Source organism: Neofelis nebulosa, chromosome X (genome assembly GCF_028018385.1).
Source record: "Neofelis nebulosa isolate mNeoNeb1 chromosome X, mNeoNeb1.pri, whole genome shotgun sequence".
Lineage (NCBI taxonomy): Eukaryota > Metazoa > Chordata > Mammalia > Carnivora > Felidae > Neofelis > Neofelis nebulosa.
In genome coordinates, this window is record NC_080800.1 from 67,281,845 (window position 1) to 67,300,654 (window position 18,810).

The following is an 18,810-nucleotide window of genomic DNA, read 5'->3' on the forward strand; positions in this document are numbered from 1 at the left end:
AAATGGGGCATTTGATTTTTAAGAGCTTTAAAACTATATGGTTTTATGGTTTTAGGGGTCAAGCCTGAGACAGTTAGGGCCAGGGTGAGGAAGTAAACCATTTATTAGTTGCAGTACAAACTTAAGGGCCTCATCATGTTCCAGCTAATACTTATTCTTTGAAACAAATAGTATTTGGAGTTAGAGAAAAGGAATCTGGACAGTCATTGGGGTTTTGCCATTTTTATGTCAACTTCCTTACTCCTCTATCAAACTCTGTTTCCTATACTGCTTCAGGAGAAGGAAAGGAACAATGAGATTTGGAAGGTCAAAATGTGACTTTTGTAAAGGACTGGAGCTCCTAATAACCAGAGGGATAATGGAAGTGTGTGGGCCTTGAAGAAATACCTCATCTGTTTGATGAGGCTCATAAGCAATCTCACATCACCACATCACATACTCAATGAGGACCCTCCCCTGAGAGTTTCTGAAGGATGGACTACAGGAGCAACCTATCTAAGAAGGCTTTGATGTTGCTGCATGTGATGATCCTGCTTTATTTCCCAGGAAACTAGATATAAAAATGGATTTTGTCACAATTCAAAGTAGCTTCCTAGTCTTGGGAATAAACCTCCTTTTTGCAAATAAGTGATCATGATATCCTCAGGCTAATATCCCACCACTCAAGTCTTTTTGGCCTGGGTCTGAACATGCAGAAGTAAATATCATTCAGGAAATTATTTGCATTATCCAGGAACCCATTACTCTTTTCCACACACCTATGTCTGGATACCACTAATATTTCTTTTGCCCTATTACTCGTGGTTGACTTAGATTGGGTGGAAGATATGGGATTGGAATGACAGTGGTAAATTACTAGCAGGAAAGGGCATTCTTCTAATTTGTCACTTTTGTTCTGATTTTTTTTTAATTTGAGTGGGAGAAAAAATCTTGAGAAGGGATTAGAAACATGATTTACCTATTAAACAGAAAACGTTTTAATTTAAAAAATTTTTTATTTAAGTAGAAATTAGTTAACATATGGTTTAATATTAGGTTCAGGTACACAATCTAGTGATTCAGCACTTATATACAATACCTGGTGCTCATCACAAGTGCACTCCTTAATCCTCATCATGTTTTTTAACTCATCCACCCACTGTCCTCTGGTAACCATCAGTTTGTTTTCTATAATTAAGTGTATAATTTAAAATCCAGAATAGTGATGCCTCTGCTTTTCTTTTCTTTTTCAAGGTAGCTTTAGCTATTTGGGGTCTTTTGTGGTTGCACACAAATTTTAGGGTTGTTTTTTCTAGCTATGTGAAAAATGCTGTTGATATTCTGATGGAAATTGCATTAAGTGTGTAGATTGCTTTGGGTAGTATAGACATTTTAACAATATTTGTTCTTCTGATCTATGAGCAATGGAATGCCTTTTCATTTCTTTATGTCTTCAATTTCTTTTATCAGAGTGTTATAGTTTTCAGAGTCCAGGTCTTTGACTTCTTTGATTTGGTTAATTCTAGGTGTCTTATGGGTTTTGGTGCAATGGTAAATGGGATTTATTCCTTAATTTATCTTTCTGCTGCTTCCTTATTGGCATATAGAAATGCAACAGATTTCTGTACATTGATTTTGTATCCTGAAACTTTACTGAATTAATTTATCAATTGTAACAATGTTTTGGTGGAGTCTTTTGAGTTTGTACCTATTCTTCTCAAACTATTCCAAAAAAATAGAAAAGGAAGGAAAACTTCCAAACTCATTCTATGAGGCCAGCATTACCCTGATACCAAAACCAGATGAAGATGCCACTGAAAAAGAGAACTACAGGCCAATATCCCTGGTGAACAAGGATGTAAAAATTTTCAGTAAAATACTAGCAAACCAAATCCAACAGTATAATAAAAGAATCATTCATCGCAATCAAGTGGGATTTATCCTGGAATTGCAAGGATGGTTGAATATTCACAAATCAATCAATGTGATACACAACATTAATAAAAAGAAAGAATAAGAACCATATGATCCTTTTTATAGATGCAGTAAAAGCACTTGAAAGAGTACAACACCCATTCATGAAAAAAAAGAACTTTCAACAAAGTAGGGTTAGAGGGAACATACCTCAACATAATAAAGGTCATATATGAAAAACCCACAGCTAATATCATCCTCAATGTGGAAAAACTAAGATGTTGTCTGCTATAGTCAGGAACAAGACAGGGATGTCCAGACTCACCAACGTTATTTAACATAGTACTGGAAATCCTAGCCACAGCAATCAGACAACAAAAAGAAATAAAATGTATCCAAATCAGCAAGGGAAGGGTAAAACTTTCACTATTTGTAGATTACATGATACTCCATATAGAAAACCCAAAAGACTCCACAAAAAAAAAAAAAACTTTTTTAATTTTTAAAGAAAATCTGATTTTATTGGCTTGTCCCTATTTAAGGTACCACACATTTTCTTAACAGCTTTTTTGAGATATAATTTTCATATCATAAAGTTCATTACTTTAAATATAGAATTCAATAATTTTTAGTACATGCACAGAATTTTGCAACCATTACATTATTCTAATTATAAAACATTTTTATGATGCTAAACAAATATCATATCCATTAGCACACCCCACCATCTCCCCCCAAACCCTGGGTAACCACTAATCTATTCTCAGACTCTATAGATTTACCTTTACTGGACATTTCATATACATGTAATCATTTAATATGTGACCTTTGTGATTGGCTTTTTCACTTAGCATGGTATTTTTAAATTCAGTTTTAGCATGTATTATCAGTACTTCATTCTTTTTATGGCTCAATAATATTCCAATTTATTATTATACAGCATTTGGTTTATCCACTGACTAGTTAATGGTCATTTGGGCTTTTACTTTTGCTGTCTTATGAATAATACTGCTGTGATCCTTAGTGTAAACCTTTTTGCTTAAACGTGTGTTTTCCATATTATTGGGCATATACCTTGTACTGGAATTGCCAGAATATGTGAAGTCCATGTTTTAACTTTTGGAGGAACTGTCAAAGTGTTTTCCAAAGCAGCTGCACAATTGTTCATTTTCATTTGCAATGTATAAGCATTCTGATTACTCCACATCCTCACCAATAGTTGTTACTGTCTTTTATTATTATAGCCACCCTACTAGATGGAAAGTAGTATCTCACTGTGGTTTTAATTTGAATTTCTGTACTGTTATGCTGAGCAACTTTTCCTGTCCTTACAGGTCATTTGCTTATGTTCTTTGGAGAAATATTAAAATCTTTTGGCCATTTTTAAATTGAGCTGGTTATCTTTCAGTTGTTGAGATGTAATAGTTCCTTATATATATTCTGGATACTAGGTCCTTATGATATATATGATTTGAAACTATTTTTTCCTATTCTCTGGGTTATCTTTCTACTTTCTTGATAATGTCCTTTGAAGCAGAAAAGTGGTTAATTTTGATGAAGTCCAATTTACTTTTTCTTTGGTTGCTTATGTTTTAGGTGTCATATCTAAGAATCTATAGCCTAATCTAAGGTAACAAATATTCATACCTAGGTTTTCTTCAAAGAGTTTTATAATTTTAGCTTTTACTTTTAAGTCTTTGATCCATTTTAATTTTTTTATGTTGTGTGATGTAGTGATCTAAATTCATTGTTTTGCATGTGGATATCCGATTGTCCCAACGCTATTTGTTGAAAGAAACATTCTTTCCCCCATTGAATTATCTTGGCACCATTGTCAAAAATCAATTGATCATAGATGCATGGTTTATTTCTGGACTCTCAGTTCCATTCCATTGACTTAATATGTCTATCTTTATGTCAGTACCACATAGTGGTGTGACTTATAGTAGCTTTTAGTAAGGCTTGAAATTGGGGAGTGTGAGTCCTCCAATTTTGTTCTCTTCAGGATTACATTGGCACTTCTCAGTCCCTTGCATTTCCACATGAAATTTTTGAAGTTTCTGCAAAAAAAATCCAGTTGGGATTTTGCTAGAGATTGTGTTGAGTATGTAGACCAATTTGGGTGTACTGCCATTTTAATATTATCTTTCAAACCATGAACGTGAGATATCATTCACTTATTTAGGTCTTCGTTAATATCATTCAACATTTTGTAGTTTTTAGTGTACAAGTTCTGTACTTCTTTTGTTAAACTTATTACTAAGTATTTTATTCTTCTTGATTCTATTGTAAATGGAATTGTTTCCTTGATTTTATTAGATTCTTAACTGATAATGTACAGAAATAGAACTGATTTTTGCATATTTATCATGCATCATGCAAAGTTGCTGTATGTATTCATGTGTTCTAATACTTTTTACATGCATTAAGATTTTCAATATATAATAATGTAATCTGCAAACAGATAATATTACTTCTTCCTTTCCACTCTGGATGCCTTTTGTTAATTTTCCTTGACTAAATGTTCATGTTATGACCTCTAGGAAAATGTTGAACATAAGTGCAGAGAGTGGAAACCCTGTCTTACTCCTCATCTTAATAAGAAAATATTCAGTATTTCTCTATTAAGTCTATGACTTGTGGCTTTTTCATATATACTCTTTATCAGGTTAAGACAATTTTCTTCTATTCTGTTTGCTGCACATTTTTATCAAGAATGACTGTTGAATTTTGTCAAATGATTTTTTAAATTTTAATGACAATATCATGTGTTTTTCATTTTTTCTATTAGTATGGTAATTACATTGTTATTCAGATTTTAAACCAAACTGCTTACCTGAGATAAATCCCATTTGATCATAGTATATATATCTTTTTATATGTTAATGGATCTGCTAGTATTTTTTTTGACAATTTCCATACCTATACTGATAAATAATATTGGTCTTTAGTTTTCTTTGTGATATATTTGTCATGTTTTTGTATCTGTATAATGGCTTCATACAATGAGTTGGAAAGTGTTCCTTTCTCTTCCATTTTCTGTGATAATTTTTGAAGAATCACTGTTAATTTTCCTTTGTATATTTAGTAGAATTCACCAGTGAAACCATCTCGGACTGGGGTTTACTTTGTGGGATGTTATGAATTCAACATTTTTGTCAGTTAAGACTGCTATAACAAAAATAGCATAGACTAGGCAGCTTAAATAGCAAACATCTATTTCTTAGTTCTGAAGGCTAGGAAGTCTAATATCAATACACTAGTCATTTCAAAATCTGGTGAGGGCCCTCTTCCTGGCTTCCAGGCAGACATATTATCCTTGTATCCTCACATAGCACAGAGAGCAAGGTCCAGTCTCTCTCTCCTTTTACAAAGACACTAACCACATCTTGGTCCCCACCTCATGAATTCATCTAAAGCTAATTATCTCCCAAAGGTACCACCTCCTAATACCACCCCTTTTGGGATTGTAGTTTCAATATATGAATTTTAGGGAGGCACAAACATGCAATCCATGACACTTGTGATAGGTATATCCAGATTTTCTATTTATTTTTAGTCAGTTTTGATAGTTTGTGTCTTTTCAGGAATTTGTCTACTCCATGCATGTTATATTATGCAGTTTATAATGGGCTAAATTAGGTCCCCCTATATATTGAGGGCTTTAACCCTTAATATGACTATATTTGGAAGCAGTCTTTAAGGAGGTAATTAAGGTTAAATGAGGTCATAAGGGTGGGGCCCTAATCCAATATGATTGTTGTCCTCTTAAGAAGAGGAAGAAACATCAGGGATGCGTGTCACAAAGAGGCATGTGAGGAAACACTCAGGCTGCTGTCTGCCAAAGAGAACTCAAATGAAACCAATACTGCCAACACTTTGATCTTGAGCTTCCGATCTCTAGAACTGTGAAACAATAAATTTGTTTTTTTAGCCACTGTCTGTGATACTTTGTTATGGCAGACCTAGCAGACTAATATACCATTATTCATAGTATTCACTTATAGTCCTTGATTTCTGTAAGATAGGGAGTGATATCTTGTTTTACATTCCTGAATTTAGTAATTTGAGTTTATTTTTCTTAGTGTAGCTAAAGGTTTCTCAATTTTCCTGATCTTTTCATAGAGTATTTTGTTTCATTACTCTCATTTTTTTTCAATTCTCGATTTCTTTTATTTCCACTCTAATCTTTATTATTTCCATCATTCAACTTGCTTTGGGCTTAGTTTTCTCTCATTTTTTAATTTCCTAAGGTAGAAGGTTAGGCTATTAATTTGAGAGCTTTCTTCCTTCTTTTATGTAGGTATTTATTTACAACTATAAATTTTCCTTACAGCACAGCTTTTGCTGATCTCTTGTTTTGGTATGTTTCATTTTTATTCATCTCAGTGAATAGTTTCCCTTATAATTTCTCTTGATCAATTTTTTTTTTCTAAAATTCATTTGGTGCAGAGCACGTGTATCTTTTTTTAAAAGTTTATTTATTTATTTTGAGAGAGACAGAGACAGTGCAAGTAGGGGAGTGGTAGAGAGGGAGACAGAGAATCCCAAGCAGGCTCTTCCTCACTATTAGCACAGAGCCTGACATGGGGTTCAAACTCACGAAACCATGAGTTCCCGACCTGAGCCAAAACTAAGAGTTGGACACTTAACTGACTGAGCCACCCAGGTGCCCCTCTTGATTAATTGGTTATTTAAGAGAATTGTTTAACTTCCACATAACTGAAAAATTTCCAATTACCCCCTACTGTTGATTTCCAATTTCATTCCACTATAAAGGGAGAACATACTTTGCATGATTTCAATCCTTTTAAATCTATCAAAACCTGCTTAATGGCTTTGCATATAGTATATTCTGAAGAATATCCCATGTGCACCTGAGAAGAATGTGTATTTTGCTGTAATTGGATACAACGTTCTATATATGTCTATTAGGATTATTTGGATCATAATGCTGTTCAAGCCTTTTATGTCTTTGACTTTTTTCCTAGTTTTTTTTTTCTTTTTACCTATTATTGGAAATAGGGTACTGAGTCCCCAAACATTGTTATTTAACTGACGATTCCCCCATTGTCACTTTTTGCTGCATGTATTTGGGGGATGTTATTAGATGCATTTATGTTTATAATTGTTTATAAACCAGTCCCTGAGGTCTTGGTCCTTTTATTATAAAATTAATCTCTTTATCTCTAATCAGTTTTTGTCTTAAAGTCTACTTTTGCTTATATTTACTATACCCTCTCCACATTTTGTCACCCTTTTATTTTCTACACAATAATGTGCATCTTTAAATCTAAATGTCTCCTGTAAATGGTGTATAGTTGTTTTCTTTTCACCCAGTCCAGATTATCTACCTTTAGACTATATTGTTTAATCCATTCACATTTAATGTTATTTATATGCTTAGATTTACTTTTGCATTTTAGTTTTCATTTTCTATGTCTCATAATTATTTTTCTGGAAACTGAATGTTTCAAATAATGTATTGCAGCACTGTGGGTGCTGATCTCCACCCAGAGCTTGTTGTTATTTGCATATCTATTTCTTTAGTAGTAAATGGCTAGATTATTTTAGTAAGGTCTATTTCTCCTCCTACAGTGTCAAGAGTCTAATGTTGTTCCTCAAGGAGCTTCAGCTTCTGGTATACCCACAATCACCCTGGGATGACAGTAGTTTGTGAAAGGGTCTCTTTTTCTGATTGCATCCAGCTGTTAAACTCCCCTAATTACAGGCTGATTACTCAGCTGTTTTCAATACGTCCCTGTGGTATAAATTGCTTTGTAAACTAAGATTTTTTGAGGTCAGTGTTTGATTATTTGTTCTGACCTTAGGAGGGCTCCTGTCAACTGCCTTATTCCCTGGTTCTCTCCTGCAAACTAGCCTCCCTACGGTTTAGCCAATTTCTTGAATCTCCTTTCACTGGCCTTTCACCACACTCTACCGTTCTTGAGAAGACTCAGGCAAATAAATTCCATTCTTATGGGAAGACATTAGAAACATTTTTATGGCCTGCTTCTTTAACCAGGCAAAATCTGAGCTGGGGCTCAAACCACTGGTGGAGACAATGGCAAGTTTCTCTCTGAGTGACACACTCACTCTAGGAGTTGAACATTCAGTGGGGGCAGAGGAAGAAGCCTGAGATTTTCTCCAGGTATAGAACTACCATATCATGAGCTGGGGCAAAGGTGGTCAGGGTCTCATTCTTCTTAGCCTGTAACACCAAAGCAGAGTTTCCATTCCATGTGAGGGGGCTGGGAAGAAGTGAGCTTCCACCACACTCACTTGAATTTAGCCTTAGTAAAAGCTATGCCTTACTGAGGCTAAGTTTCTACCTTGCTGACCTGGGATGGCATAGGAAGAGAGTAGTCTTGGTTTTGGTTCAAATACCATAAATTCTAATCTTACAGAAATTTCAGATTTTCTTAAGCAGATTTATTTTTTATATTTGCTGTTTGTCCTCAGGGCCATCTCTAGAGGTTTTGTTTTTTAATAGTTTTCACCAGTTCCACTGAGAAATCAGTGGAGTTCCTCAAATTGCCATTGCTAGGAGTCAATATTTTTGTTTCAAAGTTTAGTTATTTTTAGAGAAAGAAAGAGGTGGGAGAGGGGCAGAGAGGGGGAATCCCAAGCAGGCTCCACACGCTGTCAGCACAGAGCCCAACATGGGGCTCTAACTTACAAATAATGAGATCATGACCTGAGCCAAAATCAAGAGTTGGACACTTAACTGACTGAGCCCCAAGGAGTCAATATTTCTAATTACCTTTTTTACACTTCCTAAATTGCATTTTGAAAGCCTTCCTTTGTGAAAACTGAAACCTCTTAAAGCAGTTCAGAATGGACATTTGTCTCCAAATGAATAACTTTAATTGGTAGGATATTGGGTTTATCAAGACTTGTAATTTATGTGGCTGATACTTTTTAAAGTTTACAATATTTGAAATTAAAAAAAAAATTTGAGAAAAAATTTACTAAGAAAATTGAGCCTCCAATGGAAGTATGTTTCAGAGATTAGGAAGATGCATAAAGAAAAGATAAGCAAGATATTTAAAACAATAGAATCATAAGGATCTTAGAAATCACTTAGTAATTAACTTCAGCTCTATGTAGCTAAAATCTGAAACCAAAAAAGAAAAGGGTTGTGGCCAAAGGCACAGAGCTAGGACTAAAACTAGCCCAATAAGAAGTGTCATGTGTGATAAGAGTTAGGCACACAGATTTTGTAAACATATCTGAGTGTAAATCCTGCCATTTATTATTATCTTGGGCAAGTTTCTTTGCTTTTCCATACCTCAGTTTCCTTATCTGCAAAATGGGGCTAACAATACTTTCCTAATAGTGTTGAGCTCTCAAGAAATGTTAACTATTATTACTAATACAGCAATTCTGACATTAAAATCCCACCATCACCACCAATGATCCCTTTGTAACCACTCTTCCCTCAAAAAAAACCAAAAAACAAAAAACAAAAATGTGAGGCTTCCCTTACCCTGCTTCTGAAGCTGCTGTGCTTGACACCCTGAACACTAAGGAATTTCATTCTGCATTAACCCTCCAAACCCCATTACTTTCTCTCTCTAGTTAAGATGGACCTTAGAATTCAAAGTTTCCCCTTAGCTATCCATTTCCCCTTACCCTTCACCATAATCACAATACCTGACTCCATGTCAGGCTACTTCTATCTAAATACACACTGTCAAACATATAGGCCAGGTCACAAAAGAGCATTTAACCACAGCACAAGACTCCAACTCAGATTTCTAGATTATATATATTTTTAATGCAAGCAAGGATTAGTGTAGATATAATTAGCTAGCCAAACCTGACTTGGCTATGTAACTAGGAAAATAAACTCTATTTTGAAGCCCCAAATAAGGCAGAACTGATTTATTAAGAATTAGGCAGCAAGCCCAGAGAAAATTAATACTCTATTTTCTACTCCCTTTCTGTTTACTTTTTACAGCAATCTTTGTTGGTTAAAAAAAAGCCCTCAATTCTGCTACAAACCAATATTTCTATTCCTTATATGACAATCAGAATGAGTAGAAGTTGGTTAGAAAAGCTGAAATTGTGAAATATGAATGAGACCAATATAAATGCCATGAACCAAATATACCTTGAGCAGTCCTAATGGCTTTTCAAAACCTGTTGCAAAATTGTGCTCTTTAAGATAATGGAAATGTACCATGTAACAAACACCTAGATCCTGAGTTAAATTACTTGAAACTTTTTCCAATAATAACCATATATATTCTAGAGAACTGTTATAAAACTCAAAAGCAGGGAGGTGCCTGGGTGGCTCAGTCAGTTGAGCGTCCGACTTCGGCTGAGGTCATGATCTCGCAGTTCGTGGGTTCAAGCCTGGCGTCGGACTCTGCTGACATCTCAGAGCCTGGAGCCTGCTTCAGATTCTGTGTCTCCCTCTCTCTCTGCCCCTTCCCCACTCATGCTCTGTCTCGCTCTGTCTCTCAAAAATGAATAAAACGTTAAAAATGTTTTAAAACTCAAAAGCAGGGACTCCAATGCAGTTCTACTGTATTTACAGGAATAGTCAACCCCTCCCCCCAACTACTACCCCTGCCCCAAAGTCTTAATTAGGAAAAAAAAAGTCCCTATCATTCAACTGATATTAAAGAAGTAGGGGTATATGAAAGATAGTAAATGTTTTCTTTTGAAATGGTCTTATTTACCCTGGACATTTTGGATTTGGGGCAAATTTATAACATGAGGGTTCAAAGGAAGAATGACAAATTATGTAATGAGTAAAGCTCAGAGGTAGTTCAAAGAATGCTAAAAACACCCCAAAACAAAACAAAAAACCCTAAACTAAAACTCCTGGATTAAGTCAGGAACTTTGCTGCACTCTTTGAAAAGTATGCATGAAACCCATCTAAATTGAGAAAGAAAAACAAATTCTCAATTTTGCAACTGGCAAAAGAGCAGAGTGTGGAAGGTAGCAATAACTGACAAATTTTATATCATGTACTATAAAGCAGACTAGTGTACACGACTAGCAGAATTAATCCTCACAGTAAGATAGGAGTAAATTCCTTGAGTTCTCTTTCTACTGCTTCATTATTGGTGTCTAGAAATATAACCAATTTCTGTATGTTTTTATATCCTACAACTTTGCTAAATTCACGTTATCAGTTCTAGCAGGTTTTTGGTGGAGTATTTCGGGTTTCTCACAGAGTATCATGTCATCTGTGAAGAGTGAAAGTTTGACTAATTCATTGCGAATCTGTAGGTCTTTTATCTCTTTTTATTGTCTGCTTGCTGAGGCTAGGACTTGTACTACTATATTGAACAACAGTGGTGAGAGTGGACATCCCTGTCATGTTTCTGACCTTAGGGAGAAAGCTCTGTTTTCCCAATTGAGGATGATATTAGCTGTGAGCCTTTCATACATGGATTTTATGATGTTGGGGTATGTTCCTTCTATCCTTACTTTCTTGAGGGTATTTTTCAAGAAAGGATGCTGTATTTTGTCAAATGCTTTTTCTACATCAGATGAGAGATGATATGGCTCTTATCCTTTCTTTTATTAATGTGGTGTATCACATTGATTAATTTGTGCATATTGAACCAGCCCTGAAAAAATCCCAAGAAAAAACCCCACTTGATCATGGCAAGTAATTATTTTAATGTACTGTTGAATTTATTTGCTAGAATCTTGTTGAGAATTTTTGCATCCAGGTTCACTAGAGATATTGGCCTGTAATTCTCCTTTTTAGTGGGGCCTTTGTCTGGTTTTGGAATCAAGGTAATGTTGGCTTTATAGAATGATATTGGAAGTTTTCCTTCTGTCTCTATTTTTTGGGAGTTTGAGAAGAATAGGTATTAACTTTTCTTTAAATGTCTGGCAGAATTCCCCTGGGAAGCCATCTGGCTCAGGACTCTTATTTGTTGTGAGATTTTTGATAACTGATTCAATTTCTTTGCTGGCTCTGAGCCTGTTCAAATTTTCTACTTCTTCCTGTTTGAGTTACGGTAGTGTGTGTTTCTAGGAATTTGTCCATTTTTTTGAGATTGCCCAATTTGTTGGCATATAATTTTTCACAGTATTCTTTTATAATTGTTTGTATTTCTGGGGTGTTGGTGTGATCTCCTCTCTTGCATTCATGATTTTATCTATTTGGACACTGTCCCTTTTCTTTTTCATAAGTCTGCCTAGGGGTTTATCAATTTTGTTTATTCTTTAAAAAAACAGCTTTTAGTTTAATCGATCTATTCTACTTTTTTTGTTTGTTCCTATAGTGTTTATTTCTGCTCTAATCTTTATTATCTCCCTTCTTCTGCTGGCTTTGGGCTTTATTTACTGCTTCCTTTCTAGCTCTTTTAGTTGTATGGTTAGGTTGTGTATTTGGGACCTTTCTTGCTTCTCAAGACTTTGCAATATACTTTCCTCTTAGGATTGCCTTTGCTGCATCCCAAAAAGATTGGACTGTCGTGTTTTCATTTTCATTTGCTTCCATGTATTTTTAAATTTCTTTAATTTCATGGTTAACCTATTCATTCTTTAGTAAAATGTTCTTTAACCTCCCTGTATTTGAAGGCTTTCCAATTTTTTTCTTGTGGTTGATTTCAAGTTTTGTATTGGTGTGATCTGAAAATATGAATGGTATGATCTCAATCTTTTTGTACCTGTTGAGGGCTGATTCATGACCCAGTATGTGATCTATTCTGGAGAATGTTCCATGTGCACTCAAGAAGAATGTGTATTCTTCTGCTTTGGGATGAAATGTTCTTAATATATCTGTTAAGTCCATCTGGTCCAGTGTGTCATTCAAAGCCATTTTTCTCCTTGTTGATTTTCTGTTTGGATGATCTGTTCATTGTTGTAACTGGGGTATTAAAGTCTTCTTTTATGGTATTATTATCAATGAATTTATGTTTATTAGTTGATTTATATACTTGGGTGCTTCTAAGTTGGGGCACAAATATTTATAATTGTTAGATCTTGATGGATAGACCCCTTAATTGTCATATAATGCCTTTCTTCATCTCTTGTTACAGACTTTGTTTTAAAATCTAGTTTGTCTGATGTAAGTATGGTTACTCCGGCTTTCTTTGGACCTCCATTAGCATGATAGATAGTTCTCCATCCCCTCACTTTCAATCTGCAGGCCTAAAATGAGTCTCTTGTAGGCAGTATATAGATGGATGTGGATTTTTTTTAATTCCATTTGGAAACCCTATATTTTTTGATTGGAGTATTAATCCATTTACATTCAAAGTGATTATTGAAAGATATGAATTTAATGCCATTCTGTTACCTGTAGAGTTGGTGTTTCTGGTGATGTTCTCTGGTCCTTTGTAGTCTTTATTGTTTTGGTCTTCTTTTTTTTTTTTTTTCCTCCTCTCAGAAAGTCCCCCTTACAATTGCATCAAAAGCCATAAGATACCTAGGAATAAACCCAACCAAAGAGGTAAAAGATCTGTACACTGAAAACTATAGAAAGCTTATGAAAGAAACTGAAGAAGACACAAAAGAAATGGAAAATTTAATGCTCATGGATTGGAAAAACAAATATTACTACAAGTAATCTACACACTCAAAGACATCCCTATCAAAATAATACCAGCATTCTTCACAGAGCTATAAAAAACAATCCTAAAATTTGTATGGATCCAGAAAAGATCCAAAAAAGCCAAAGTAATGTTGAGAAAGAAAACCAAAGCTGGAGGCAGTATGGTACTGGCACAAAATAGACACATAGGTCAATGGAACAGAATAGATAACCCACAAATGAACCCGCAGATATGTGGTCTACTAATCTTCGACAAAGCAGGAAAGTATATCCAATGGGAAAGACAGTCTCTTCAATAAACGATGTTGGGAACACTGGACAGCAATATGCAAAGGAATGAAACTGGACCATATTCTTACATCAAACAAAAAATTAAATTCAGAATGGATTAAGGACCTAAATGTGAGACCTGAAACCATAAAAATCCAAGAGGATTACACAGCCATTAACCTCTTTTCATCAGCCAGAGTAACTTATTACTAGATATGTCTCCTGAGGCAAAGGAAACCAAAGCAAAAATAAACTTTTGGGACTTCATCAAAATAAAAAGCTTCTGCACAGTGAAGGAAACCATCAACAAAACTAAAAGGCAATCTATAGAATGGGAAAATATATTTGCAAATGACATATCTGATAAAGCATTGGTATCCTAAATATATATATATAAATTATAAAACTCAATGCCCCAAAACTGAATTATCCAGTTAAAAAATGGACAGAAGACAATGAATATACTTCTTTTTCAAAGACATCCAAATGGCTAATAGACATGAAAAGATACTCAACAAATATTGTCAAAATGTTTATACTACCTAAAACAATCTATACATTTAATGCTACCCCTATCAAAATATCAATAGAATTTTTCACAGAGATATAAAAAAAAAATCCTAAAATTTGTATGCAATCACAAAAGACCCCGAATAGGTAAAGTTACATTGAAAAAGAAAAGCAAATCTGGAGGCATTCCAATTCTGGATTTCAAATTATATCACAAAGCTGCAGTGATCAAGGCAGTATGGTACTGGCACAAAGACACAAAGCTCAATGGAGCAGAAAAGAGAACTCAGAAATGGACCCACAAATGTATGGCCAACTAATCTTCAACAAAGCAGGAAAGCATATCCAATGGAATAAAGACAGTCTGTCAGCAAATGGTGCTGGGAAAACTGGACAGTAACATGCAGAAGAATGAAACTGGGCCAGTTTCTTACACCATACACAAAAATAAACTCAAAATGGATGAAAGACCTAAATGTGAGACAGGAAACCATCAAAGTCCTAGAGGTGAAAACAGGCAGCAACGTCTTTGACTATGGCTGCAGCAACTTCTTACTAGACATGTCTCCAGAGACAAGGGAAACAAAAGCAGTAATGAACCATTGGGACTTCATGAAGATAAGAAGCTTCTGCACAGAAAAGGAAACAATCAACAAAACTGAAAGGAAGCCTAACAGAATGGGAGATAATATTTGCAAATGGAATATTGGATATAGGGTTAGTATCCAAAATATGTAAAGAAATTATCAAATTCAACACCCCAAAAACAATCTAGTAAAGAAATGGGCAGAAGACATGAATAGACACTTTTCCAAAGAAGATATCCAGATGGCTAACAGACACATGAAAAGATGCTCAACATCACTCATCAGAGAAACACAAATTAAAACCATAATGTAATATGACCTCACACCTATGAGAATGACTAAAATTAACTCAAGAAACCACAGATGTTGGCGAGGATGCAGAGAAAGGGAACCATTTTGCACTGCTGGTGGGAATGCAAATTGGTGCAGCCACTCTGGAAGACGGTATGGAGTTTCCTCAAAAAGTTAAAAACAGAAATAACTTACGGCCCAGCAATTTCACTACTAGGTATTTATCCAAAGGATACAAAAATGCTGATTTGAAGGGACACATGCAGCCCAATATTTATAGCAGTGCTATCAATAGCCAAATTATATAGAGTCCAAATGTCCATCGACTGATGAATGGATAAAGATGTGGTGTACATATATATACATATACAATGGAGTAATACTCGGCAATCAAAAAGAATGAAATCTTGCCATATGCAACAACATGGATGGAGCTAGAGTGTATTATGCTAAGCAAAATAAGTCAGTCAGAGAAAGAGATAAATCTCATATGACTTCACTCTTATGTGGAATTTAAGAAACCAAATAGATGAACATACAGGAAGGGAAGGAAAAATAAGATAAAAACAGAGAGGGAGGCAAACCATAAGAGACTCTTAAATAAAGAAAACAAACTGAGGGTTGCTGGAGGGGAGGTTGGTTGGGTGAGGACTAAATGGGTGATGGGCATTAAAGAGGGCACTTATTGGGATGAGACACAGACACTGGGTGTTATATGTAAGTGAGCAATCACTGGGTTCTACTCTTGAAGCCAATACTACACAGTATGTTAACTTGAATTTAAATAAAATAAATTTAAAAAAAGATAGGAGTAAATTCTCTACATTTTTCTTGGACATTCACCCTTGTGTGTGTATAAATATATGCACTTTAAGAGCTCCATTCATTTTCCTACTTGTGATTTTGAAGATACACATGCATGACTTTGGAGTCCCCATTTCATGGAGAACAGGAAGGAGGAAAATGGATCCAGAAACTATCCCATTAATAAGATATAAAGGTTAAAACTGGAAACTTGTAAGTGGATATTCTGGAGGAATCAAGGCTTTTCTATTACTAGCCATGTGACCTTTGCACATGATTTGATTTCATTGAAACTAATTTTTCTCATCTGAAAAGTGGAATTTACTAAAAGTTGCATTCTGGTGATTTAGAATATGTTTGAGGGATGGTCTTTGTAAACTCTAAAGCTCTTTATAGAATTACAGTGCTTGGCACATAGAAGGTACTCATCAAATGTTTAATGAACCAATAAGCAAGTCTGGGAAGAGACAGACTAGTCTTTCTTCAGCCATCTTTTATCACTGATATAAATATGGGCTAAAATTCCTGCTGGTAAATATCTTCTTGAATGAATGAGATCCCTGTATGTATTTGGAGTTCCTCAAATGTATCAGTGAAGGATATGCCCACATGTGACTCATTATCTCAGACTGTTCTCTGATAATTTCTCTTTGAATAATTATAAGCAAAGTGATAAAAGATTAGTATTTTTACAGTGTTGAAAACTTGTTACTGTATTTACCAGTCTTATATTTTTGAGGCAATTATAATGCAAAAATGTATCTACCATAAACTCAAACTATTATTTTTCCTTAATACTATTTTTCTTTATCATGAAAACTATTAACCACAATCACAATAAAAATGAACAACATCTAAAAGTGAAAGGATTACTTGGTGATGTGACTATGAGAATATCAAGGGCATATTTTCTACTCCCTACGATCAGACTAGAGAAATTTAACACTTACATTTTTAGATACAAGGTTTGCTCTAATTTATAAATTAAAATTTAAAAATGGAAACAATTCAGAAACATCAGCACCTCACTTTTTTTAGATGAACAGTGTGCAAGTGTAACAAAACATCTCCCTAACAATGATTATACAATTTGAGCTGCAAATCTCATTTTAACGTGCTATTCACTTAAAAAAAATTTTTTTTAATGTTTACTTATTTTTGAGACAGTGAGAGGACAGAGTGTGAGTAGGGAAGGTGCAGAAAGAGAGGGAGACACAGAATCTGAAGCAGGTTCTAGGCTCCAAGCTCTCAGAACAGAGCCTGACACAGTGCTTGAACTCATGAACCATGAGATCATGACCTGAGCTGAAGTCGGATGCCCAACTGATTGAGCCACCCAGGCACCCCCATGATATTCACTTTTTTTAAAAGAAAAAAAGATATACGCAAAAACAAACAAAAAAACCTTAAAAAAGATTTACTGCCTTAAATTACTTGACTACACAAAATTCCAAATATAAATTAATGTTTCTACAAAAATTCTTAGAGTTGTAACATGAAAAAAAAAACACAAAAAGACCCCTAACGATAAATTCTACCAAGTAATATTAGTAACCTAAATCAAGCAATTTGAATTGTTTTGACTTCTTCATAGATTTACTGCAAAATGTATTCTCTGAAGAGAATCCTAAAGATGCTGAGCAGGAAAGTTGACAATTCAAAATTTATGCATTAATGAAAGGATACTAGCTTTTGGAAGTTGTTTTTAAAAATTCTCCAATATCAAACTCAAACTTTAATTTGTTAATAATAAGTTAAATTTATTAGATGCTTGTAATCTCCAGATAATCTCCAGATAAGAGGTAACTTTATTAAAGCAATTGCTGCAGCTGGCAAAGGAAAACATTCTAAAGTTACAAAGAAAGGAAAGAAAAAGAAAAAAAAATGTTTCCTCAAAACTGGGAAAGCATTAGCACCATAAAAAAATTTAATAATATATTTGTTTTTCCAGCCATATGTAGCATAAAATATCATTTAAGTAATAATATAAAAGATCTAAGATAGCAAATGTAAGTAAAGTGTATGGGCTTAAATATCCCAAGAAAACCAACTCACAGGTTCAATATATTATTGGCTTCAATTTACTTTGTGAATTTTTGGCAAGTAGCTTTAAATTGTTATATAATTTATATAATAAGTTATATTGGCATATAACTGAGAAAGAGGGTAGAGAGTACTTTGTTCTTGACCTTGTCAACTAGGAAAAAAATGGATCTTCTTCTGAATACTGCCGTAATATTTTGTTATAAAAATTATTTATTTAAAAAAAACCTAGCAGGTGAAGCCAGACAACATCAAAGCCTGCTACTAAAGAAATTTTAATGTATACTTTTACATCTTTAATAGGGCTATCTTTAACCAATCAAGCAACTAAACGCAAATATGAAACAATATATCTGTCTCACTCCAAATATTGTGAAAATTTGGGCTACTTTCATAGCCATTGGGTACCGTATGAGAAGACAAAGATGGTATTTTTTCTAAATACCTTGTTTCTTGATTCTGAATACATAAAACAGACGATATATGTATAAAACATACAGTCCAGTCTTTGGCCAGTTTACTTACCTTGAACCAAGTGAAGTTCTTGCCACTGGAAAGAAAATTCCCAGTGCATTAAGTAGAGTAAATGTTCATGTTAGGGCTTTCAATTCCTGGATCAAAAGTTACTTCTCACTTTACTTCTCTCCTTCCTTCACATATATTTATAATACAGTTAAGCCTCTGTGGGCAATATTATTGTAAATAAAAAAAATGCCAGGGATTCATAGCTTAGCTGTTAAAACTTATAAACCATAAAGACATTAGAAATCTATTCATTTCAAAACAAAATGTTGACTAAAGCTTTGCAGGCTGTTATTTAATACACCAAGCAGCCCACACTTAAAATATTAAAACATTTATTACCTAAAAATGACCTAAAG

General features: G+C 34.4%; 1 protein-coding gene across 2 annotated transcripts in view; it reads right to left on the reverse strand.

Annotated features, from left to right (window-relative positions):
* Positions 1-18,810, reverse strand: part of BRWD3 (bromodomain and WD repeat domain containing 3) — a 251,447-nt gene that overhangs the window by 6,161 nt on the left and 226,476 nt on the right. Inside the window, exon 41 of one of the 2 annotated variants that reach the window (XR_009257105.1) lies at positions 13,170-13,298. Coding sequence is in view for 1 of the 2 variants with exons in the window: in XM_058713528.1 (XP_058569511.1) it covers positions 13,270-13,298 (29 nt within the window). In the remaining variant the exon portion in view is untranslated. Of the gene's footprint in view, positions 1-12,087; positions 13,299-18,810 lie in introns of those variants that run through there. The other variant, XM_058713528.1, reaches the window with a different exon arrangement.